The 25140-nt window shown below is 43.8% G+C and overlaps 2 protein-coding genes across 4 annotated transcripts; one reads left to right on the top strand and one right to left on the bottom strand.

Annotated features, from left to right (window-relative positions):
* The first annotated feature begins 278 nt into the window (after window positions 1-278).
* tufm (Tu translation elongation factor, mitochondrial) lies at window positions 279-10734 on the top strand. Its single transcript, XM_042315573.1, has 10 exons — window positions 279-374; window positions 996-1042; window positions 1268-1412; window positions 1627-1793; window positions 4242-4511; window positions 5633-5765; window positions 7042-7146; window positions 9143-9294; window positions 10081-10200; window positions 10302-10734. Exons 1-10 carry the CDS (start codon window positions 305-307, stop codon window positions 10470-10472), a joined length of 1380 nt encoding a protein of 459 aa, XP_042171507.1. The 5' UTR covers window positions 279-304; the 3' UTR covers window positions 10473-10734.
* Window positions 10735-11053: 319 nt separating this feature from the next.
* LOC112240356 (NLR family CARD domain-containing protein 3) lies at window positions 11054-22011 on the bottom strand. 3 transcript variants are annotated; one of them, XM_042315572.1, is made up of 6 exons: window positions 21776-22011; window positions 21183-21296; window positions 20969-21082; window positions 20797-20859; window positions 12053-12226; window positions 11054-11821 (listed from the first exon to the last, which is right to left on the bottom strand). In XM_042315572.1, the coding sequence occupies exons 1-6, from the start codon at window positions 21940-21942 to the stop codon at window positions 11809-11811; spliced, it is 645 nt and encodes a 214-aa protein (XP_042171506.1). In that variant the 5' UTR covers window positions 21943-22011; the 3' UTR covers window positions 11054-11808. The 3 variants fall into 3 exon arrangements, with proteins under 3 accessions (XP_042171506.1, XP_042171505.1, XP_042171504.1); XM_042315571.1 differs by having other exon boundaries at window positions 20797-20862; XM_042315570.1 differs by lacking the exons at window positions 20797-20859; window positions 20969-21082; window positions 21183-21296; window positions 21776-22011 and adding exons at window positions 18236-18409; window positions 18565-20038.
* Between the last annotated feature and the right edge of the window lie 3129 nt (window positions 22012-25140).

Below are 25140 nucleotides of genomic sequence, written 5' to 3' on the forward strand. Positions count from 1 at the left end.
CTGAAAGATTTCTTATCAAAGGAGTTAAATGGAATATTGTCACAAGCCGTACCACCCTCTCAGGCCCAGGAGCCTGAGAAAGGAGATATGGAGAATTGAAAAAAAGGAAGAAGTGGGAGTTTTGTTTTGTCAATGTACTATTTTTATTTGGGTGGATTAAATTAGTTTCCCTACCACGTATGGATTTTCTTTTTACCTTGTTTTGGTTTCAACCCATCCAGTTGGTGGCGGCAACACACCTTTTTGGGTTGTAGTCCGCCATATAACCCACAGACGAAGAAGAAAAAGAAACGGTCACCATGTAATGACGTCACTTTCATCTGCTTGTCAGTCCAAGATGGCGGCGCTCGTTGGGCTTCGTGCATGTTTCTCTGGTTAGTTAAAGTTATACAACGCATTTACAAACACACGCCCAATATTGTAATTTACTGCGTTCAATTATTAATAATCTTTATTTACCATTATCATGTTTTGCTTTTTAATCGCGACGAAACGTATGTGGGGTTTGAATGAACCCTAGTGAGCAAGGATGCTGTAGCAGCCTAGCCGCTCGACTCGTTCCGCAGGCAGTGCAAGGTCACGTTAAATAATATTAGTTAAACTAGCTATCTCTTGCGTTGTGAAAACGTTAGGCCTATCAGAAACGTGTCAGATACAGTTAAAACGAAATTAGTTTTCTAACGATGTAGCTAGCGTCAGAAACATTTGCAGATTGAAAGAATAACATACAGGGAACAGTAATGTGTATTGAGGTAGCCTAGGTTATAACAAATAACTAGCCTATACACATTATGCATGGCCTAGCTTCGTCCCGCAACATAGCTAGTTGTATATAATAAACCCAATGTCAACATAATCTCTTACATTGGCAGGACGAAGCTAGATGGCCCTAAGCCATGTATGTACACCTTGTGATATTTAGCTAGCGACTTCTCTTGACACAGTCGACGGTCTCGGGACTCCACCTGATTATTAAATACATGTTGTCATTCTAGCCCTTCAGCTTTCCTCACCGGGTCTTCTGCACAGCTCCTATAAACTGGTGAGTACCTAGATGGCGTTTTGAGTATGCATTCATTCACACATCCTATGGCTAACCAATCAGTGATATAAAATTACAGTCCTAGGGGGTAGTAATGTTTGCTGGTTTTAGTAATGCTTTGGGTGGCAAAAACTGGGTTGCCTTTTTTGACTGATCTCCTGCCCATATGTGTCTTCTGGCCCTGCTGTCCATCAAACACTCTTCTTCATCCTTTTTCTCTCTCAGTGTGCAGTGCCATTTACTCGGCGGAACTTTGCAGCAGAGGCCAAGGCCAAGAAAACATACGCAAGAGACAAGCCCCATGTGAACATTGGCACGATTGGCCATGTTGACCATGGCAAGACAACTCTAACGGCTGCCATCACCAAAGGTAACTGATGTCACCTTTTATTTTTCCATTTTACATCTGTATTATTGAATTCAAACTAAGCAGATAACAAGCGTGCTTGAAACCCACTGAGTTACTGTGGACTGTTGACCAATCAAAGCATCTGCCAGCAAAATAACAATGTTCTGTCAGATGCTGTGTGTTCTCTATATATGATGCTATTGTATGTTTCTAATTGAGCCTTTGTGGTTCCTAGTGCTGGCTGAGGCTGGAGGTGCCCGCTATAAGAAGTATGAGGACATTGACAATGCCCCTGAGGAGAAGGCCAGGGGCATCACCATCAATGCATCCCATGTAGAGTACACCACAGCCAACAGACACTATGCACACACAGACTGCCCGGGCCATGCTGACTACGTCAAGGTAACACAAGTGCCTGAACACACACATTATTCCCATTCTAAAGTCCACCACAAACCCATACCTCTCTGTTGCCTGGCTAACCTAACTCCTTGCTCCAGCCAAATGCCACGCTACGTCCACAGACTAGAGGTTTTTTTCCCCCACAATGAGTCTGGATCTGCGTACCTACCTGACGATTTCTAGAACACAAACACAATGTAACCATTCTGATTGGTCCCAGAAACTGATTGTTTAGGCCAGAGCCAGAACACACGGGGGTAAAGTGGTGTTTTGAAAATTTGCCATTGGCTTTGATACTCTGATTGGTGAAAGACGATCCAATCACTGACAACTTTTGTTTTGTACAACCCCCCCCCCTCATTTTGAAGTCACTACAAACCACTTCAATGATGGTAGTCTCAGACTGAAATATGTAGCGAACATAGAGCAGTAGAAGAATTCAGTTTGAGTCGTCAGGTAAACCCCTCTGTGGGTTTGAGAAGATCTGATTGGATGGTTATACGGCACAGGGATGTTCGGCATCTTGCTTAGCCATAACCCCGAGGCCCGTTTTCACAGAGTCTCAGTAGGAGTGCTGATCTAGGATCAGTTCCTCCCTCTTATTCACTATAATTTCAGACCTGCCAACCTGTACGCATTTTGAGATCAAATTACTCCGGTTAAAAAAAACGACTCTAAAATATAACAGAACACATTATTGTTTTTGACTCAACCATCTGATGTTGGAGCTGAGCCAATCAGGGTCCTGGGCGAGGAGAGAAAATCTCTCGCCCTCTGCTCCGTCCCGCCCCCTTGAGTATTTTTTGCTCCCTCCAGCTGGATGGCAGCTCTCCACTTCGTCTGTTGATACCACTGATGTGTGGGGTTGGGTAATGGATGTGTTAGTCAAGCACATCACCACTATTATTAGGTAGTTGGCTCCTTAGCTAAGGCGTCATTACAAAGAAAGTAGTTAGCTACAGCGTATAGTCAACGAAGTGAGAACACTTTTTTTTGCCCACAGATGCTTTGATCTCCGCCACCGTAGTAGGTGCGAGCGCATTGACGAGCAAGGAAACGTGCAGTGCATCGGTAGTTCAGTGCACGTCGCTGCGTGGATGGAAACAGACATGGCCGTGAGAGCTGTTCCACTAATAGTCTTTCACTGTTAAAGATTAGTAGTCCCTTGTTAATGAATCAGTTGATCTGTCCTCTTCATATAGCTGGAGGTCAACAGTAGGCTGCTAAGGATGTGATAAGTCAGGTCAGCAATGACAACAAGGCATGTTGAATGAATGGTAGCCTGGTAGTCAAACCTAACTAGATGGATGAGGTCAGGGATGACAACAAGGCATGTTGAATGAATGGCAGCCTGGTAGTTAGACCTCACTGGATGGATGAGGTCAGGGATGACGACAAGGCATGTTGAATGAATGGCAGCCTGGTAGTCAGACCTCACTGGATGGATGAGGTCAGGGATGACAACAAGGCATGTTGAATGAATGGCAGCCTGGTAGTTAGACCTCACTGGATGGATGAGGTCAGGGATGACAAGGCATGTTGAATGAATGGCAGCCTGGTAGTCAGACCTCACTGGATGGATGAGGTCAGGGATGGAGATCTGGAACGTCAGCTGGACTGCTACACTCAGCTGGACTGCTACAGTCAGCTGGACTGCTACAGTCAGCTGGACTGCTACAGTCAGCTGGACTGCTACAGTCAGCTGGACTACTACAGTCAGCTGGACTACTACAGTCAGCTGGACTACTACTGTTCCTAGGCAGTCATTGAAAATAAGAATTTGTTCTTACCTGGCAAGCTGACTTGCCTGGTAAAACTAAAAACCTACTGAAGAGCAGCCAATGACCAAGTACCTTTAACAGTCTATAGCATTCCTGCTGAGGCAGTCTTCTGCCAACATCATTATTAGGTAAAGAAACTCAAATGTGTATTTGCCTATGATTTGAGCAGTGTGGGTATCGCGTGGGGTGGCAGGTTAGCCTACGGGTTAAGAACGTTGGGCCAGTAACCAAAAGTTAGCTGGTTCAAATCCCTAGCTGACTAGGTAATACATCTGTCTGTGCCCTTGAGCAAGGCACTTGACCATAATTGCTCCTGTAAGTTGCTCTGGATAACAGTGGCTGCTAAAGGACAAACACATGTAAAAACCATTATCTGTGGTGCCGGGGGTGTTTGGCAGGTCTGTCATTTAAAAGGCAAAACCGATCCTACATCTCTACTCCTACTGAGACACTTTGTGATTACGGGACCAGAATTTTAATGGGGGTTTGAGGCTCGGGGCATTGGCTCAAGTTCACGTTGATTTGTCACAGCAGGTATAAACAGAACAGAGAGATGGTGACTAGCAGGGTCTTCCTCAACAATGCAGTATTCAGTATGAAAGGTAAAGAAATAGAGAATGACAGTTAGATTGTCACACAAGGTGACATGTTGACCTTTCTCCTGTAGAACATGATCACAGGCACGGCTCAGCTGGATGGCTGCATCCTGGTGGTGGCGGCCACAGACGGACAGATGCCCCAGACCAGGGAGCACCTCCTGCTGGCCCGGCAGATCGGCGTGGAGCACGTGGTGGTGTTTGTGAACAAGGCGGATGCGGTGGAGGACAAGGAGATGCTGGAGCTGGTTGAGCTGGAGATCAGAGAGCTGCTCACAGAGTTTGGCTACGACGGTGAGAACACGCCCGTCGTCATCGGCTCGGCCCTCTGTGCCCTGGAGGTGAGTGCCTGGTACGAGGTAGGGTTGTGGTGGTGACAGAATAACCTCACAACTTCAGATAGGCTATCAGCTCGCTAGGAAGGTTGATCCATTGTATTTTATTTGACTGTTTTAAAATACATACTGTTGCTTCAGCCATGTTCGTACAATAATACATACATGCAACATAATTGATGTTTAAAAACACAAAGTCAACTGACTTATTTCAATATGCTCCTTTTATGTAGCCTCACAAATCCTCCTGACCCCGGGAGCTTACATTAAACGCGAGCTTACGTTAAACGCTGCAGGGGTATCAGTCTGGCAGGGGTATCAGTCTGGCAGGGGTATCAGTCTGGCAGGGGTATCAGTCTGGCAGGGCTGCGACAGCATGAGCCCCGTCTTTTCTATCACCATTGCTTCAGACCAATCAGCATCCTCTGAACTATGGGATTGGTTTAGTTGATGGCGGACACGTAGCACCGTTGCTGACAGACAGCAGACAGACAGCAGACAGACAGCTGACAGACAGTAGACAGACAGTAGACAACGCATGTAACGTCATACTTACAAGGTGATGGCTAAATATAAAGCTTTACATGACAGTGTGAACTCTGCTAAATAAACTCTGCTGCCTATCAGAGCTGCTCCGTTCTGTGTGAAAGCATCTCATCTAAATTAGAGAACTGAAGGCTATCTGAGGTTACTGTGTCAAGACTTTCTCTGTATTGATTCTGATGCACATCTCTACATCTCTACAGTTTGGCAAAAATATTAGGTGCAAATTCGTTAGATATACCCCTAGCTGATGTTGGGCTACAATATTTATTTTATTCTCACGTTGACATATTCTCACGTTGATAATATTTATCTGCCTTTTTTAGCTCATTTAGCTGATTTGTCCTGCTGTTCGACATGCCTGTCTCTTGAAAAATGGCAAGTGCTTGTCCTACTTCCGTAAAATGGCCTCTTCTGATTGGTTTGAAGGTGATTCAATCACTTTTGAATTTGTTTTGTGCAACGCCTCTTGGCCCAAACGGCGTCCCTTCCAGACAGACAGTGCAGCGGTAATCAGTCTGGTAATTGAGGTTAACTTTTAGGTGCAACCTTACCTGTTGTCTCATCTCGTCTAACCTCCCCAGAACAAACAGCCTGACCTGGGGGTGAACGCAGTGCTGAAGCTCCTAGCAGTAGTGGATGAATATGTCCCTCTGCCCAAGAGAGAGCTGGAGAAACCCTTCCTGCTGCCCATTGAGGGAGTCTACTCCATCCCAGGTGACTGACAGCTAGCTCAAATTGTAAAGAAACCTAGATTTTGTCTTTTAGTTAAAAAGCTGTTGTCACTACATAGTTTCTTCTCCTCTCTATGTCATTGATCTGACTCATTGTTAAGTTTTTTTAAATGACATCATTCAGAAGTACTGCAGGGATAAATTCAAGCTCTTCCACTGTGCACTTCAGATGGTTGTTTCCTAATGAAAACATGACAATAGATAAAACACGGTGATAGGATCCCACTGTCCCGTGCATACAGAGCCTGCCCCCTTGCTCCCCATACAGAGCCTGCCCCCTTGCTCCCCATACAGAGCCTGCCCCCTTGCTCCCCATACAGAGCCTGCCCCCTTGCTCCCCATACAGAGCCTGCCCCCTTGCTCCCCATACAGAGCCTGCCCCCTTGCTCCCCATACAGAGCCTGCCCCCTTGCTCCCCATACAGAGCCTGCCCTTGCTCCCCATACAGAGCCTGCCCCCTTGCTCCCCATACAGAGCCTGCCCCCTTGCAGAGCCTGCCCATACAGAGCCTGCCCCCATACAGAGCTTGCTCCCCATACAGAGCCTGCCCCCTTGCTCCCCATACAGAGCCTGCCCCCTTGCTCCCCATACAGAGCCTGCCCCCTTGCTCGGCTCATCCCAGTGTTTGACAAGGGTTTCCGTAGCCACTGAGCTATCTTGATTAAAAACAACTTTGAAATGATTCAGTTATGTCTGTGCAGCATGTGTTTTGTGATGGGAACAACGTGCCTGTTTCCTGTACATCTCTGTGTAGGAATAATCAGTGTATCTATAACATGCAGTTCTCCTCTCCCTGTCGTTGTGATTTAGTGACAGTAACTGTTTGGAAGCACCTGTATCAGTTTCCTTTGTACCTTTCTGTTTCACTGTTTATTTGATTGATGCACGTGTGATGAACATGTCCCCTCAGCTGTCAGTACTTCTGTCTCTGTTCTGATCTGTCTGCTGTTGTCTAACCACGTCTGTCTCTCTTCTGATCTTTCTGCTGTTGTCTAACCACGTCTCTCTCTGTTCTGATCTTTCTGCTGTTGTCTGACCACGTCTCTCTCTGTTCTGATCTTTCTGCTGTTGTCTGACCACGTCTCTCTCTGTTCTGATCTTTCTGCTGTTGTCTGACCACGTCTCTCTCTGTTCTGATCTTTCTGCTGTTGTCTGACCACGTCTCTCTCTGTTCTGATCTTTCTGCTGTTGTCTGACCACGTCTCTCTCTGGGTATCAACACCATTTATTAAACATGTATTCATTCATCCCTCTTTCAGGCAGGGGTACGGTGGTGACTGGCACTTTGGAGAGGGGTGTCATTAAGAAGGGCGACGACTGTGAGTTTGTGGGGCACAACCGTGCCTTTAAGTCTGTGGTCACTGGTAAGTGAATGGGGAGCCACACCACTATAGAAAGATTGGTTTCAATTTTAGAGCTGTAGCACACAGGGTAACATATGCTGTAAAACGGTGTTCATATTACTAGAATTATTCCTGTAAGTACAGTTTAACACTAATTGCTGTTCATTGTCACAGTGTACTGATAGAACTAGTCCTAACCCCAAATACAGAGTGGTGACAGAACTAGCTCGAACCCCTAGTACAGAGTGGTGACAGAACTAGCCCTAACCCCTAGTACAGAGTGGTGACAGAACTAACTCTAACCCCTAGTATAGAGTGGTGACAGAACTAGCCCTAACCCCTAGTACAGTGTAGTGACAGAACTAGCCCTAACCCCTAGTACAGAGTGGTGACAGAACTAGCTCTAACCCCTAGTACAGTGTAGTGACAGAACTAGCTCTAACCCCAAGTACAGAGTGGTGACAGAACTAGCTCTAACCCCAAGTACAGAGTGGTGACAGAACTAGCTCTAACCCCTAGTACAGTGTAGTGACAGAACTAGCTCTAACCCCAAGTACAGAGTGGTGACAGAACTAGCTCTAACCCCAAGTACAGAGTGGTGACAGAACTAGCTCCCCAAGTACAGAGTGGTGACAGAACTAGCTCTAACCCCTAGTACAGAGTGGTGACAGAACTAGCTCTAACCCCTAGTACAGAGTGGTGACAGAACTACAACTAACCCCTAGTACAGAGTGGTGACAGAACTAGCACTAACCCCTAGTACAGAGTGGTGACAGAACTAGCTCTAACCCCTAGTACAGAGTGGTGACAGAACTAGCCCTAACCCCTAGTACAGTGTAGTGACAGAACTAGCCCTAACCCCTAGTACAGAGTGGTGACAGAACTAGCTCTAACCCCTAGTACAGAGTGGTGACAGAACTAGCTCTAACCCCTAGTACAGAGTGGTGACAGAACTAGCTCTAACCCCTAGTACAGAGTGGTGACAGAACTAGCTCTAACCCCTAGTACAGAGTGGTGACAGAACTAGCTCTAACCCCTAGTACAGTGTAGTGACAGAACTAGCTCTAACCCCTAGTACAGAGTGGTGACAGAACTAGCTCTAACCCCTAGTACAGTGTGGTGACAGAACTAGCTCTAAACCCTAGTACAGTGTAGTGACAGAACTAGCCCTAACCCCTAGTACAGAGTGGTGACAGAACTAGCCCTAACCCCTAGTACAGAGTACCGACAGAACTACAACTAACCCCTAGAACAGTGTGGTGACAGAACTAGCTCTAACCCCTAGTACAGAGTGGTGACAGAACTACAACTAACCCCTAGTACAGTGTGGTGACAGAACTAGCTCTAACCCCTAGTACAGAGTGGTGACAGAACTAGCTCTAACCCCTAGTACAGTGTGGTGACAGAACTAGCTCTAACCCCTAGTACAGTGTGGTGACAGAACTAGCTCTAATCCCTAGTACAGAGTGGTGACAGAACTAGCTCTAACCCCTAGTACAGTGTAGTGACAGAACTAGCTCTAACCCCTAGTACAGTGTAGTGACAGAACTAGCTCTAACCCCTAGTACAGAGTGGTGACAGAACTAGCTCTAATCCCTAGTACAGAGTGGTGACAGAACTAGCTCTAACCCCTAGTACAGAGTACCGACAGAACTACAACTAACCCCTAGTACAGAGTTGTGATAGAACTACAACTAACCCCTAGTACAGAGTGGTGACAGAACTAGAACTAACCCCTAGTACAGAGTGGTGACAGAACTAGAACTAACCCCTAGTACAGTGTAGTGACAGAACTAGCTCTAACACCAAGTTACAACTACAACAGTTTCTCCACTGCACTTCTAGCACCAATTACCCACTAATAAGACTACTGGACAGTTACCCAAAATATCCCTCTGGTAACCCGTCAACTCCATCCTAAACCTCAAAACATACCACCGTTCTGAGTCTAATTGTTCTTCCTTCACCTCCCTTCTCCATCTCTTTCTTTCCCTCGCTCCCCCTCTCTCCTCCCCAGGCATTGAGATGTTCCACCAGTCTCTGGACAGAGCGGAGGCAGGAGATAACCTGGGGGCTCTGGTCCGAGGGCTGAAGAGGGAGGACATTAGGAGAGGGATGGTTATGAGTAAACCAGGCTCCATCCAGCCCCACCAGAAAGTCCAGGCCCAGGTCTGTATCATATCATAAAGTCCAGGCCCAGGTCTGTATCATATCATAAATAAAGTCCAGGCCCAGGTCTGTATCATATCATAAATAAAGTCCAGGCCCAGGTCTGTATCATATCATAAATAAAGTCCAGGCCCAGGTCTGTATCATATCATAAAGTCCAGGCCCAGGTCTGTATCATATCATAAAGTCCAGGCCCAGGTCTGTATCATATCATAAATAAAGTCCAGGCCCAGGTCTGTATCATATCATAAATAAAGTCCAGGCCCAGATCATATCATAAAGTCCAGGCCCAGGTCTGTATCATATCATAAATAAAGTCCAGGCCCAGGTCTGTATCATATCATAAAGTCCAGGCCCAGATCATATCATAAAGTCCAGGCCCAGGTCTGTATCATATCATAAATAAAGTCCAGGCCCAGATCATATCATAAAGTCCAGGCCCAGGTCTGTATCATATCATAAAGTCCAGGCCCAGGTCTGTATCTTCAGCTAGCAGCCCTAGAGGAGTGTGAACTCTAGGTGTACTGTATGCGTAGTGTTGCAGTCTAGTATTCCCAGTATATCGTCTTCTGAAATAATTTCCCTTTATTCAGCGTTTTAAATTTGACCCTCAACTATTTGATCAAATGAAATATATCTGTCTAGAGCTATGGTATATAGTATTTGTGGTATATTTGTAAATTGTGTTTATGTACTAGTGTATTCTTCTCATAGTCCAGGGTTAGGATATGTGTTCTTTAATGGAATGGATGTAGAATGTGTCTTTAAAACATCTCTTCATCCCAGGTCTATGTTCTGAGTAAGGAGGAGGGAGGCAGACACAAGCCCTTTGTCAGTAACTTCATGCCAGTCATGTTCTCCCTCACCTGGGACATGGCCTGCAGGGTCTACCTGGCAGGAGACAAGGTATGTGTCAATCTTTTTCCCCAATGTGATTTGTGTATTCTGAAATAAAGTGTGTAGCATAGTTCCAGGGCTGTGCTTTACCTTCTCCTCCTCTCTAACAGGACATGGTGATGCCAGGTGAAGACACATCTCTGACCCTCACGCTGCGCCAGCCTATGATTCTGGAGAAAGGTCAACGGTTCACTCTCAGAGATGGCAACAAAACTATTGGCACCGGCCTGGTTACTGACATACTGACCACCACAGAGGAAGACCAACACAACTGGGGCTGAGGAGAGAAAATAAAATATGGTGGGGGAGGGAGGGGGACTAATGGTGGGGGAAGTATCTAGCTGTCCAATATATTGGTCTTTAGACACACACACAGCAGTAAGGAGCTGCTCCGACTGCATGTCTCTCTGCTTTACTGACTAACCAGAAGACCCACAATGAGATGTTCAGAGTTGTCTTTCTGTGAAAAGGCCAGACTGTCATTGTTCGCTTGTGTAATAACATGTATTTAATAGTAAAACATCCTGCCTGTTTTCAGATCTACTTCATTGTTTGGTGACTTTGTATAATAAAGGTTCTTGGTTCTTTAGATGCAGGTTTGGGCAGCGATAGTCACCTGAACTAGCTGCTTCATATACCATCTAGAAACTATTACAATATGGTTTAGTAGTGAAGTGTTTTTGTTCCATGTCAAATCAATCTTAGTTGGACCAACAGAACACCTTAAATGCCTTGGCACACATACTGTACACAATCCATGTCTCAAATGTCTGAAGGCTTAAAAATCCTTCTTTAACTTGTCTCTTCCCCTTCATCTACACTGAAGTGGATTTAACAGGTGACATCAATAAGGAATCATAGCTTTCACCACACAGGTAGACCTATTTATTACTGAATGAACATTCATAGCTGTAATTCAATTACAGATGGACACAATGTCACACGGCAATATGAATAACAGCTTTACTTGGTATAAAGAATATGAAACACAGTTGACCATAGATTAACACACAGGGTCACATAGAATGTCAGAAATGCTACATTTTCAAAAAGCCAAGCTGCTACAATAAAAACAGCAGTGTACAACAAGACAATCCTGAGACATATAATACACTGAAATACAGTCTGGTAAGATGTACAGTCACTAGGAAGACTATAAGGTTGTTGAGATGAAGACGCTGACGACAGTAACACTGAACTACAGTCAACATGTATATAACATGTCATTATAAAAGGAGGGTTTTTACTAAGCTAACAGAACACCGGTACAATATTCAAACAAGAAAACTAAAAAGTGGGTCTCGTGGCTCGGGTGGCTGAGATCCTTGATCTTCTTGGCCTTCCTGTGACACCGGGTGCTGTAGATGTCCTGGAGGGCAGGCAGTGTGCCCCCGGTGACGTGTTTGTTGAGGTTATTTTCCTCGCACCAATTCGCCAGACCTCTCTGATTGATTGAGAGATTCAAGGAGCTATTATCATTGATTCGAAGCATTAAATATTTACATTCATGCACTTTGAAATTAATTTAGCAACTGTTGGAAAAACATTTAACTGCAGGGGACTCCCACAACCAAGGATTTTGAGTTGAGGCCATTCCTTCACTGAATCTGTGAGCTGTCAATCATTTAACCTGGGAAGGAAAGAAGGGAAGTGGATCTAAGTCCTCATACAGCAGCATAGACATATAGGGGTCGTATTCACTAGACATCAAAGAGAAGAACACGGAACAAAATGGGCAGGAACTACCTGAACTTATCCAATAAGAAACTAGCATGTGTTGAATATGACTCAGTGTCTGGATGTCTACAATGGCTTACTGCTCAATATATCAGTGTGCTCATGAAACATCAGTAAAACTCACCGCAGTCTCTCCAGTGTATAGAGGGGATCCTCTCGTACAGAAGAGAGCAGCTTTACTCCAGAGTCTCCTGGAGTATTTCCACTCAGGTCCAGCTCCTTCAGGTGGGAGGGGTTTGACCTCAGAGCTGAAGCAAGAGAAGCACAGCCTTCCTCTGTGATGCTGCAGCCTGACAGCCTGTGGAAAGTGAGGCAGAAAAGTGTCATTTTAATTTCATATGTTGAACCTTTTATTGAATTGAAATGAACACAACTAAACTGATCAATTTTGTCAAATAATGGACTGGTGCCCCGATTCATAATTTCATGTGATAATTGTACATACTCCATGACACATCTATACAAACTGCTGACAAAATGTATGCTACATCAGAGACCAAGGCCAAGATCAAATAAAATGGTATTTGTCACATGCTTCTTAAACAACAGGTGTAGACTAACAGTGAAATGCTAATTTATGGGTCCTTTTACAAAAATTCAGTGTTAAAGATAAAAATTGAAATAGTGACAAGAGGAATTCAATCCAAGGCATTATAGTTCCTCATTATTATAGTTCCTCGGCATACACATCACAGACAAACTGAATTGGTCCACTCACACAGACAGCATCGTGAGGAAGGCGCAGCAGCGCCTCTTCAACCTCAGGAGGCTGAAGAAATTCGGCTTGTCACCAAAAGCACTCACAAACTTCTACAGATGCACAATCGAGAGCATCCTGGCGGGCTGTATCACCGCCTGGTATGGCAACTGCACCGCCCTCAACCGTAAGGCTCTCCAGAGGGTAGTGAGGTCTGCACAACGCATCACCGGGGGCAAACTACCTGCCCTCCAGGACACCTACACCACCCGATGCTACAGGAAGGCCATAAAGATCATCAAGGACATTAACCACCCGAGCCACTGCCTGTTCACCCCGCTGTCATCCAGAAGGCGAGGTCAGTACAGGTGCATCAAAGCTGGGACCGAGAGACTAAAAAACAGCTTCTATCTCAAGGCCATCAGACTGTTAAACAGCCACCACTAACATTGAGTGGCTACTGCCAACACACTGTCAATGACACTGACTCTACTCCAGCCACTTTAATAATGGGAATTGATGGGAAATGATGTAAATATATCACTAGCCACTTTAAACAATGCTACCTTATATAATGTTACTTACCCTACATTATTCATCTCATATGCATACGTAGATACTGTACTCTATATCATCGACTGCATCCTTATGTAATACATGTATCACTAGCCACTTTAACTATGCCACTTGGTTTACATACTCATCTCATATGTATATACTGTACTCGATACCATCTACTGTATCTTGCCTATGCTGCTCTGTACCATCACTCATTCATATATCTTTATGTACATATTCTTTATCCCCTTACACTGTGTATAAGACAGTAGTTTTTTGGAATTGTTAGTTAGATTACTTGTTCGTTATTACTGCATTGTCGGAACTAGAAGCACAAGCATTTCGCTACACTCGCATTAACATCTGCTAACCATGTGTATGTGACAAATAAAATTTGATTTGATTTGATTTATAGGGCAGCGACTGGACAGTCGACAATACTGACAACATTTTGCCAACACTTGTAGAGATCCCATTCACTGTAAATGTAGCGCATGTCAACTCAAGCATAAATTACCTTTGTGACTTTTAATGTCGGCTGTCCAGTGCACCGCCTTGGATTAAATCCGGGCACAAGTGAAACGTAAGTAAAACTCATTGGCTCAGCCTTCAACACCATAGTACCCTCCAAGCTTATCATTAAGCTCAGGGATCTGGGTCTGAACCCCGCCCAGTGCAACTGGGTCCTGGACTTCCTGACAGTTGTCCCCAGCTGGTGAAGGTAGGAAAAAACGCCTCCACTGTGCTGATCAACACTGGGGCCCCACAAGGGTGCGTGCTCAGCCCCCACTGTACTTCCTGTTCACCCATGACTGCGTGGCCACGCCTCCAACTCAATCATCAAATTTGCAGATGTCACAACAGTAGTAGGCCTGATTACCAACAACGACGAGATGGCCCTCTGAGTGTGGTGTCAGGAAAATAACCACTCACCCCCCCATCTAAAACACTCACAAACCTTTACAGATGCACAATCGAGAGCATCCTGTCGGGCTGTATCAGCGCCTGGTACGGCAACTGCACCGCCCTCAACCACAAGGCTCTCCAGAGGGTAGTGCGGTCTGCACAACGCATCACCGGGGACAAACTAACTGCCCTCCAGGACACCTACAGCACCCGATGTCACGGAAAGGCCAAAAAGATCGAGGACAACAACCACCCAAGCCACTGCCTGTTCACCCCGCTATCATCCAGGCGAGGTCAGTACAGGTGCATCAAAGCTGGGACCGAGAGACTGAAAAACAGCTTCTATCTCAAGGCCATCAGACTGTTAAACAGCCATCACTAATATAGAGAGGCTGCTGCCAACATACAGACTAAAATCTCTGGCCACTTAAATACATTTAATAAAAGGTATCACTTGTGACTTTAAATAACGCCACTTTGATAATGTATACATATCCTACATTACTCATCTCCCATGTACAGTTGAAGTTGGAAGTTTACATACACCATAGCCAAATACATTTGAACTCAGTTTTTCACAATTCCTGACATTTAATCCGAATAATAATTCCCTGTCTTTGGTCAGTTAGAATCACCACTTTATTGTAAGAATGTGAAATGTCAGAATAATAGTAGAGAGAATTAATTATTTCAGCTTTTATTTCTTTCATCACATTCCCAGTGGGTCGGAAGTTTACATACACTCAATTAGTATTTGGTAGCATTGCCTGTAAAGTGTTTAACTTGGGTCAAACGTTTTGGGTAGCCTTCCACAAGCTTCCCACAATAAGTTGGGTGAACTTTGTCCCATTCCTCCTGACAGAGCTGGTGTAACTGAGTCAGGTTTGTAGGCCTCCTTGCTTGCACACGCTTTTTCAGTTCTGCCCACAAATGTTATATAGGATTGAGGTCAGGGCTTTGTGATGGTCACTCCAATACCTTGACTTTGTTGTCCTTAAGCCATTTTGCCACAACTTTGGAAGTATGCTTGGGGTCATTGTTCATTTGGAAGACCCATTTGCTGCCAAGTTTTAACTTCCTGACTGATGTCTTGAGATGTTTCTTCAATATATCCACATAATTTTCCAAACTCATGATGCCATCTATTTTGTGAAGTGCACCAGTCTCTCCTGCAGCAAAGCACCCCCACAACATGATGCTGCCACCACCGTGCTTCACGGCTGGGATGGTGTTCTTCGGCATGCAAGCCTCCCCCTTTTTCCTCCAAACATAACGATGGTCATTACGGCCAAACAGTTCTATTTTTGTTTCATCAGACCAGAGGACATTTCGCCAAAAAGTACGATCTTTGTCCCCGTGTGCAGATGCAAACCGTTGTCTGGCTTTTTTATGGCAGTTTTGGAGCAGTGGCTTCTTCCTTGCTGAGTGGCCTTTCAGGTTATGTCGATATCGGACTCGTTTTACTGTGGATACAGATCATTTTGTACCCGTTTCCTCCAGCATCTTCACAAGGTCCTTTGCTGTTGTTCTGGGATTCATTTGCACATTTCACACCAAAGTACGTTCATCTCTAGGAGACAGAACGCATCTCCTTCCTGAGCGGTGCGGAGGCTGCGTGGTCCTGTGGTGTTTACTTGCTTACTATTGTTTGTACAGATGAACGTGGTACCTTCAGATGTTTGGAAATTGCTCCCAATGAACCAGACTTGTGGAGGTCTACCATTTTTGGGGTCTTGGCTGATTTCTTTTGATTTTCCCATGATGTCAAGCAAAGGGGAACTGAGTTTGAAGGTAGTCCTTGAAATACATCCATAGGTAAACCTCCAATTGACTCAAATGATGTCAATTAGCCTATCGGAAGCTTCTAAAGACATGACATAATTTTCTGGAATTTTCCAGGCTGTTTAAAGGCACAGTCAACTTAGTGTATTTAAACTTCTGACCCACTGGAATTGTGATACAGTGAATAATAAGTGAAATAATCTGTCTGTAAACAATTGTTGAAAAAATTACTTGTATCATGCACAAAGTAGATGTCCTAACCGACTTGCAAAAACTATAGTTTGTTAACTTTGTTAAGAAATGTGTGGAGTGGTTGAAAAACGAGTTTTAATGACTCCAACCTTAGTGTACATAAACTTCAGACTTCACCTGTATATACTGTATTCTATACAATCTACTGCATCTTGCCTATGCCGCACGGCCATTGCTCATCCATAGTCTTATTCATCCCTTTACATTTGTATGTATAAGGTAGTTGTTGTGAATTTGTTAGATTACTTGTTAGATATTACTGCATAGTCGGGAACTAGAAGCACAAGAATTTCGCTACATTCGCATTAACATCTGCTAACCATGTGTATGTGACCAATACAATTTGATTTGACATACTGTCCATAACGTCTATACATCCCATCACATATACCGGTGGAGGCTGCTGAGGGGAGGACGGCTCATAATAACGTCTATACATCCCATCACATATACCAGTGGAGGCTGCTGAGGGGAGGACGGCTCATAATAACGGCTGAAACGGAGCAAATAGAATGGCACAAGACGCCTGGAAACCATGGAAACCATGTGTTTGATACCATTCCACCGATTCTGCTCCAGTCACTACCATGAGCCCGTCCTCCCCATTTCAGGTGCCACCAACCTCCTGTGACATATACACATACATGCATTTATATTATTTATTCTCCGGTCTCCAACATTGCTCGTACTAATATTTATATATTTCTTGATTCTATTTTTTTTCTTTTAGATGTGTGTGTGTGTGTATTGTTGTGAATTGTTAGATATTACTGCACTGTAAGAGGACCTGTCACGTCCTGACCATAGAGAGCTCCTATTTTCTATGGTCGAGTAGGTCAGGGGGTGACTGGGGTTTTTTCTAGTTATTATTTTCTATGTGGGGTTCTAGTTTAGTTTTCTATGTTTGGGATGATTCCCAATTCGAGGCAGCTGGCTATCGTTGTCTCTAATTGGGGATCATATTAAGTAGTATTTTTCCACCTGTGTTTTATGGGATATTGTTTTGAGATAGTGTGTATTTTGAGTTAGTGCACGTAGCATCTCTGTAGTCACGGTTAGTTTATTGTTTATTTGTTTATGCCTCTGCTTAGTTTCATTTTTAAATAAATATTATGTGGAAACTCAACATTCGCTGCGCCTTGGTCCGTTTCTACAAACGAACGTGACAGGACCACAATGGGAATTAGTCCCAGACTGTATTGTGTGTTATCCTCCATGATTTAACAATGGAAATAAGTCCCAGACTTTGTGTGTTATATCCTCCATGACTTAACAATGGAAATAAGTCCCAGACTTTATTGTGTGTTATCCTCCATGATTTAACAATGGAAATAAGTCCCAGACTTTGTGTGTTATTGTGTGTTATCCTCCATGATTTAACAATGGAAATAAGTCCCAGACTGTATTGTGTGTTATTATCCTCCATGATGATTTAACAATGGAAATAAGTCCCAGACTGTATTGTGTGTTATCCTCCATGATTTAACAATGGAAATAAGTCCCAGACTGTATTGTGTGTTATCCTCCATGACTTAACAATGGAAATAAGTCCCAGACTGTATTGTGTGTTATCCTCCATGACTTAACAATGGAAATAAGTCCCAGACTGTATTGTGTGTTATCCTCCATGATTTTACTCATGCGCATGTATGGCTTTTTCAAGTGCTTTGTGTGCTTGTTTTTCAAAATGCATAAACGTAACTAAGTTGGAGCTAGGAACACAAGACTTTCACTACACCCGCAATAACATCTGATAAATATGTGTATGCGACCAATACAATTAGATTTGATTTGATGAGGGATAGTTTTACCTCAGTGTCTCCAATTTACTTTGTGGATTCTCAAGTCCAGCACAGATGAATCTCACTCCTGAATCCTGGAGTTCATTTCCTCCAAATCTAGCTCTCTCAAACTTGAGATGCTTAAACTGAGAGTTGAAGCCAGCACCTCACAGGATTTCTCAGTTAGGTTGCAATCATTCAACCTGGAGAGATGATGCGGCTTAGTAACCCACACAAATCTATAACTACATTTACAACATGAAGAATGTACATCTTCATATTTACAACATCCACTTCACTTTGCAGTGGAGACAGTCACAAAGTCACTCACTTCAATGTCTCCAGTTTACAGTGTGGATCCTCCAGTCCAGCAGAGAGCAGCTTCACTCCTGAATCCTGGAGTTTATTGCCACTCATGTCCAGCACTCTCAGACAGCATGAATTGGATTTGAGAACAGAAGCTATTGCATCACAGCTTTTCTTGGTAAGTTTACATTTGTTCAGCCTGTGGAAAAAAGGTGCATCTCAAGAAACACAGGTGCCAACAAAAAAATCTCCCCTTAAGGACTGAGTTGTCAGCCTAAATGGTAATGCAAACAGATGTTCATTATTATGTTACATTAGCATGCTGTCTGGAATGTAATTTGACTAAGCACTTACAGGGCTGTTCTAGAGGATCTGACAACTGGGAGAAGTTTGAGAAGAGATTCATCTGATCTGATGTATTTCTTCAGGTCAAACACATCCAGCTTCTCGGAGGTCAGCAACATGAAGACCAGAGCTGACCACTGTCCAGATGAGAGTTTAGATTTTGAGAGACTTCCTGATCTCAGGTAGCTTTGGATCTCCTCCACTAGAGAATGATCATTCAGTTCATTCAGACAGTGGAACAGATTGATGCACCTCTGCAGAGGGAGGTTCTTCCTGATCTTCTCCTTGATGTACTTGACTGTTTTCTTGTTGCTCTGTGATCTGCTTCCTGTCTGTGTCAGTAGGCCTTGTAGGAGATGCTGATTGGACTGCAGTGAAAGGCCTAGAAGGAAGCGGAGGAAAAGGTCCAGCTGGCCATTTTCAAACTGCAAGGCCTTGTCCACTGCATCTTGGTATAGTTTGTTTTTGCGGAGGGATCTCTCTTTAGCCATCAGATTGTTGTTGTCGTTAGTGAACATGAGGAACACATATAGTGCAGCCAGAAACTCCTGGATACTCAGATGTACAAAACAGTACACCTTCATCTGGTTAAGCCCAGACTCTTCCCTGAAGATCTGAGTGCACACTCCAGAGTACACAGACGCATCCTTGATGTCAATGTCACACTCTCTCAGGTCGTCCTCATAGAATATCAGATGGCCTTTTTCTAGCTGTTGAAAAGCCAATTTTCCCAGTGACAAAATCATCTCTTTATCCAAGTAAAAATCGTTGGAAGGCTTTACAGGATATTTCTGACTCCTCAGTTTTGACTGGAAGATCATGAGGTGAGCGTACATTTGAGTCAGATTCTTGGGGATCTCTCGACTCTCTGTTTCAGTCAATAGTCTCTCTAGGACAGTGGCTGAAATCCTACAGAACACTGGAATGTAGCACATGATGTGGAGGCTCCTTGATGTCTTTATGTGTGAGATGATTCTGCTGGCCAGGTCCTCCTCACCGATTCTCTTCCTGAAGTACTCCTCCTTCTGTAGGTCATTGAACCCTCGTACCTCTGTCACCTGGTCAACACACTCAGGAGGGATCTGATTGGCTGCTGTGGGTCGGGATGTTATCCAAATGTGAGCAGAGGGAAGCAGATTCCCTTTGATGAGGTTTGTCAGAAGAACATCCACTGAAGTTGACTCTGTGACATCACAGCAGATCTTATTATTCTGGAAGTCCAGAGGAAGGCGACATTCATCCAGACCATCAAAAACAAACACAATATTTTTGTTTTCTGAGATTTCTGATACTTTTGTTTCTATAAAGGAGTGATAAAGTAGTTCTATCAGACTCTGATTTTTATCTCTCATCAAGTTCAGATCCCGAAAAGGAAGTGGAAAGATGATCTGGATGTCTTGATTTGCTTTTCCTTCAGCCCAGTCCAACATGAACTTCAGCACAGACACTGTTTTCCAATGCCAGCAACTCCCCTTGTCAGCACTGTTCTGATAAGCTTGTCTTGTCCAGGTAAGGGTTTGAAGATGTCATTGAGTTGGATTGATGTCTCTTGTTCTACTGGAAACCTGCATGCTGTCTCAATCTGTCTTACCTCATGTTCATAATTAACCTCTCCACTTCCACCTTGTGTGATGTAGAGCTCTGTGTAGATGTTGTTAAGAGGTGTTTTTTGGCTTGATCCTCAAAGCCTTCAAATAAAGAATATGCCCTATTCTTCAAGTAGGATTTCATTTTCTCCTGGATTTCTGTCTTAGTGGAAACAGTGTTGTACCTATGTGTGGAAAAAAAATATGTTCATTGTTGAATTGAATTATATTTGTTTGGGTAAAAAAAATGTAAAATATGAACTCTAACCTGAATGTGATTAATGACGAACCAGTACATGGTTTGACATCCTAGAGTTAGCTCGGCTAAGTGAAAATGAAGCCACAAAATATGGTGCAATTACTGAGAGACAATGCACTCTGCATCTCCTGATAGTTACACTTAACATTGGGTCCAGTCTCACTATTATAGTCATCATATTATTATTTTATTTACATTTCTAGTATAAAGTCAGACTGAATGATGTCCTGTAGACAATTACAATCCTATAAGAAGCTAAATGAGGCGTCCTGAATGATGAACTGGATGCTATTATCTGGAAATGCACAGAGTAAAGGTACTAGATGTCATCAGACACATGTATGGTGAAATAAACTAGAAAACAGGTAGGGAGCAGTGTAAACTGCGATCACTCACACTTTGTCATCAGTAGGGACTCTGGGTTGGTGATCCATTGACTGGTCAATCTCCTCAGAGATACTGCTGGGTAGAAATGAGCACAGAGCAATAACATCAGTCTTCATCTATACAGAAGATGGTAAATAAAAGGAAAAGCCATCATCAAACACCATGTTATGTCTCAGTTCACCTTTTCCCAGTGGATAATTCTCCCTCCCTGAAGAGAATATTTAGTCCCAATGACTTGTCACTCTTCATTGAGACACAGCCAGGTACAGGTGAGACTAGTCGGTCTGTCTTGATCCTGTTAAAAGCCACAGGAGCAGAAATAATTAACCTTCCCTCAGAACCCCCACAGAAGAAACCAGAAAAAAACATTATATATCTGAAACACAAGGTCTCACCTTTGTTCAGTGGAAAAGTCTCCCTCCCTGAAGTGAATAGGAGGTCGCATAGACCTGTCACTCTTCATGGAGACACAGCTAGGTACAGGTGAGACTGGTCTGTGTGTCTTGATCCTGTATAAAGCAGGATGTGAGTTTACAACATACACTCCAAAAGGGTTCTTCGGCTGTCCCCATAGGATAACCCTTTGAAGAACCCTCTAACCGATTTTGGTTACAGGTAGAACACTTTTGGGTTCATTGTAGAACCTCTGTGGAAAGGGTTCTGCATGGAACCCCAAAATGTTCTACCTGGAACCACAAAAGGTTCTCCTATGGGGACAGCTGAAGAGCACCTTTTCTCTAAGTGAGTAGGAGAGTTTGAACACATCTCAGATTTTTGTAACTGTCCTTGTTATGGTTACTTATATCTGTCATCAGTCTAAATGCTCATAACAACTAGTTACAGGTTAGTGAGATATTACATGTGTCTCCAACAAAATGCCTGATTCACTTGATCTATTGCATGAAATAAAGACAAATCATAACAATACTGACTTGTTAGATAGTTGTTACAAACTCTCAGCTCCTTCACACCTATTTGATGATCTTACCTCTTAAGTTCACTATTAGTGTCCTGTTCTGTAGGAAAACTCCTTTTAGGGGACAACGCTCCCTCACTCCCTGACAAACTCACTCCAGAAGTAGTGACTTCTTCAGTCTTTTTACAGATACTAGAAGGAGGGCCTCCCCTCTCTTCTTTCTCCCCAGAGAGACTCATTCTAGAGGGAGTGCTTTTCTCCTATTTCTTCCCAGAGAGACTCATTTTGACTCCTTGTAGACCCTGTTATATAAGGAGGTGGAGCTTCTTTATCATTCAACAAGAGTCTTTCAACATCCAACTGTCATTTGGCAGAAGCATTCTGCAAATAAGCATTTATCTTTGTTTATGATTTCATTATAGGACAATAAAGCAAAACATGGAGCAACGACTTTGATGCTGATAGCCTGATAGCCTGAGGAAACCTAAGGAGAGAATATTCCAGAAAATATCAGTTTTGAATCCCAGCCCGAGTGAAATGTAAGTTAAACTTACCTCAGTGTCTCCAATTTACATAGCAGATTCCAGGGGTGCCACTTTTGTTTTAGAAGTGGTGGGGACATAACCTGGCGAGGGTCTGGGGGAGGATGCCCAATTTTTTTGGCCATCTAAAGCTAATTTCCTGCATTTTTACAAAATCCAATATGCTGTCTCTATTTAGAACAAAAAGTCAGCAGAAATGCCCTAAGTCATCAAGCTAAGTAAGAGATCATTATTACATATGTTTAAAAGACTGACTGAACAAAGGTCATTCAATAATACACATTGTGTTGCACCTTTAACCAAGAGCCTAACAAATGAACAACTCTTACAGATATACAACAACAACAAATCCTCTATCAGATTTCAGCCATCAGCCCGACCAGCCAGACCGACCAGCCAGACCGACCAGCCGACCGACCAGCCAGACCGACCAGCCAGCCCGACCAGCCAGACCGACCAGCTAGACCGACCAGCTAGACCGACCAGCCAGACCGACCAGCCAGACCGACCAGCCAGCCCGACCAGCTAGACCGACCAGCCAGACCGACCAGCCAGCCAGCCCGACCAGCCAGACCGACCAGCCAGCCCGACCAGCCAGCCCGACCAGCCAGACTGACCAGCCAGACCGACCAGCCAGCCTGAGCCACCTGCACGCCTGACCCCCACTTGTCTAGTCAATAACTCAACTCTCCCAAAACAATTTCCTTCCCAGTTCACACCTTACATTTCTTTAATTCCCAAGGGAAAGGTTTGGAAACAAAAAACTAAAACAAAAAACCCCACATACACCTTAAATGTACATTAACATACAGAAACAGCCAATCCTCCATATAATTAATCACACTAATAGTACTGTAGAGCTATTTTTATTTGCACACAATATAGCTGGGTCACCCCGACCTGTCCCTAGGGGTCCACCACCCTTCAGCGTCCCAACCCAACACATCCCACTCAGCTTTAGGATCTAAGTGAAACATTCATTATTGGTTTTCGGGTGTGTTAGGCCAGAGTGACAACCCACAGGACGGCAGACCCCCAGGGCCAGGACTGAGCAGACCCCCAGGGCCAGGACTGAGCAGACCCCCAGGGCCAGGACTGAGCAGCCCAGCAGCTAGGGATTACCTGAATACGCATTTCCCCTCATGTGGCATGTTTTCACTACAGACCCCTTTAGTCGTACTGTATTCCATATAAGGCATTCAGATCTTATGAAAGTTGCCCAGTAAACCCTTAACTGGTAATAAATACAATCTAGTGATACATAACTTGACATTGTGGGAGGATAACCAACCTTCCAATTAATGGCAATGCATTTCTTAGCCGCTATAAAATGCTTGGTTACACAGTCTCTTCTGATAACGGTCTCCAGTATCAACATTTCCAAGCAAACAAAAACAGGGAGAAGGGAGAATCTGTAGACATGCTGAGATAAAGAACATACTCTTTGCCAGAATTCATCCAGCCTTCACAAGACCACAACATATGCAGATATGTCTCCTTTCGTGTTTTACACCTCCAGCAGAGGAATTACACTGTCATATAGTATGTTCTATGAATGGTCTGAAACTTCACTAATTTATGTCTGAGATGATATGAACCTGACTGGGCATTCACATACAGTGGGGCAAAAAGTATTTAGTCAGCCACCAATTGTGCAAGTTCTCCCACTTAAAAAGATGAGAGAGGCCTGTAATTTTTCATAGGTACACTTCAACTATGACAGACAAAATGAGAAAAAAAAGAAAATCACATTGTAGGATTTTTAATGAATTTATTTGTGTCATCGGGAAAAGCCTTTATCAACCCTTGATTAACGATGGAAATCAACTTGAGGTTTGTCAGACTGCCTTAATATATAATATGGTTTGTCCAGTGTTTGCTGCACAGAGAGAACAAAGTACTGTATCTGCACTAATTCACCTCACCTTTGTCACCAACTAGTCTTCCCTGGCTGCCTGACACTGCTGAGACCCCTGTCACTGTCTGATCTGAGGTGGCATATTTCAGCTTTACCAAATGAGGAGCGTTACAAACTACACACCAGTCAGAGTTATACTTAAACTACATCTTTAGGAACAGGGTTTTGTTCTTTCTGGATTCCATTAGAATGACATCACAGAGAAAGGGACAGGACACCAAATCTTACAATTCCAACTACTGAATCCTGCAAGACACTGTTCGGAATTATACAACTACCTTTGTTGCCAAAGTGGAGATGCTGAAATAATTGTTTTGCCCGTGCTACAGAAGTCTATATCGGTTACCTAATACAGGAGTAGTAAAGGCCCAGTCCACTACATTTGTGAATATAATATATGTACAAAAAAATACATAGATTGCTGCAGCACCCCTACTTCCTGTCGCTATGACTACCCATCTTCTGTCTAATGCAAATCATTTTCCAAACTACAATGGGCTGAAGTCTGTCTGTTGTGCTCATTTCCACCTGATGTCCCTAATTGACTCCATTTTCAAGTTAACGCTTTTTAGGTGCTCTTTCCCACGAAAACACCGGTGATCAGGTTCAACAAGTCTGTCAACCTCCAACTTCTCACAGTTATTGTTTTCAACCGTCCAAGACGAGGGGAGGGCGCTTCCCAAACTGTTCACTAAGCACTACTGCTACAGGACAACACCCATGAAAACATTTAGCAGCACAAAGACTTGAGTTACTGCCAACCATCAAGATTAAAACTGCTTTCAGAGGGCATAACCACCCCATAATCTTTCTATCAAAATAAACCATTTGCAACGGAAATTACCATCAGTTCTTGTAGGACAAGTTTAGGCAGGCATATACAGGCTACTTCCCCATTTCCCCCATTACTCCATTACAAGACATTGTCCACTTACTGAACTACGCTATGGAAATGTACACCGGTGTACACACACACA

Source organism: Oncorhynchus tshawytscha, unplaced genomic scaffold (assembly GCF_018296145.1).
Source record: "Oncorhynchus tshawytscha isolate Ot180627B unplaced genomic scaffold, Otsh_v2.0 Un_contig_2462_pilon_pilon, whole genome shotgun sequence".
Lineage (NCBI taxonomy): Eukaryota > Metazoa > Chordata > Actinopteri > Salmoniformes > Salmonidae > Oncorhynchus > Oncorhynchus tshawytscha.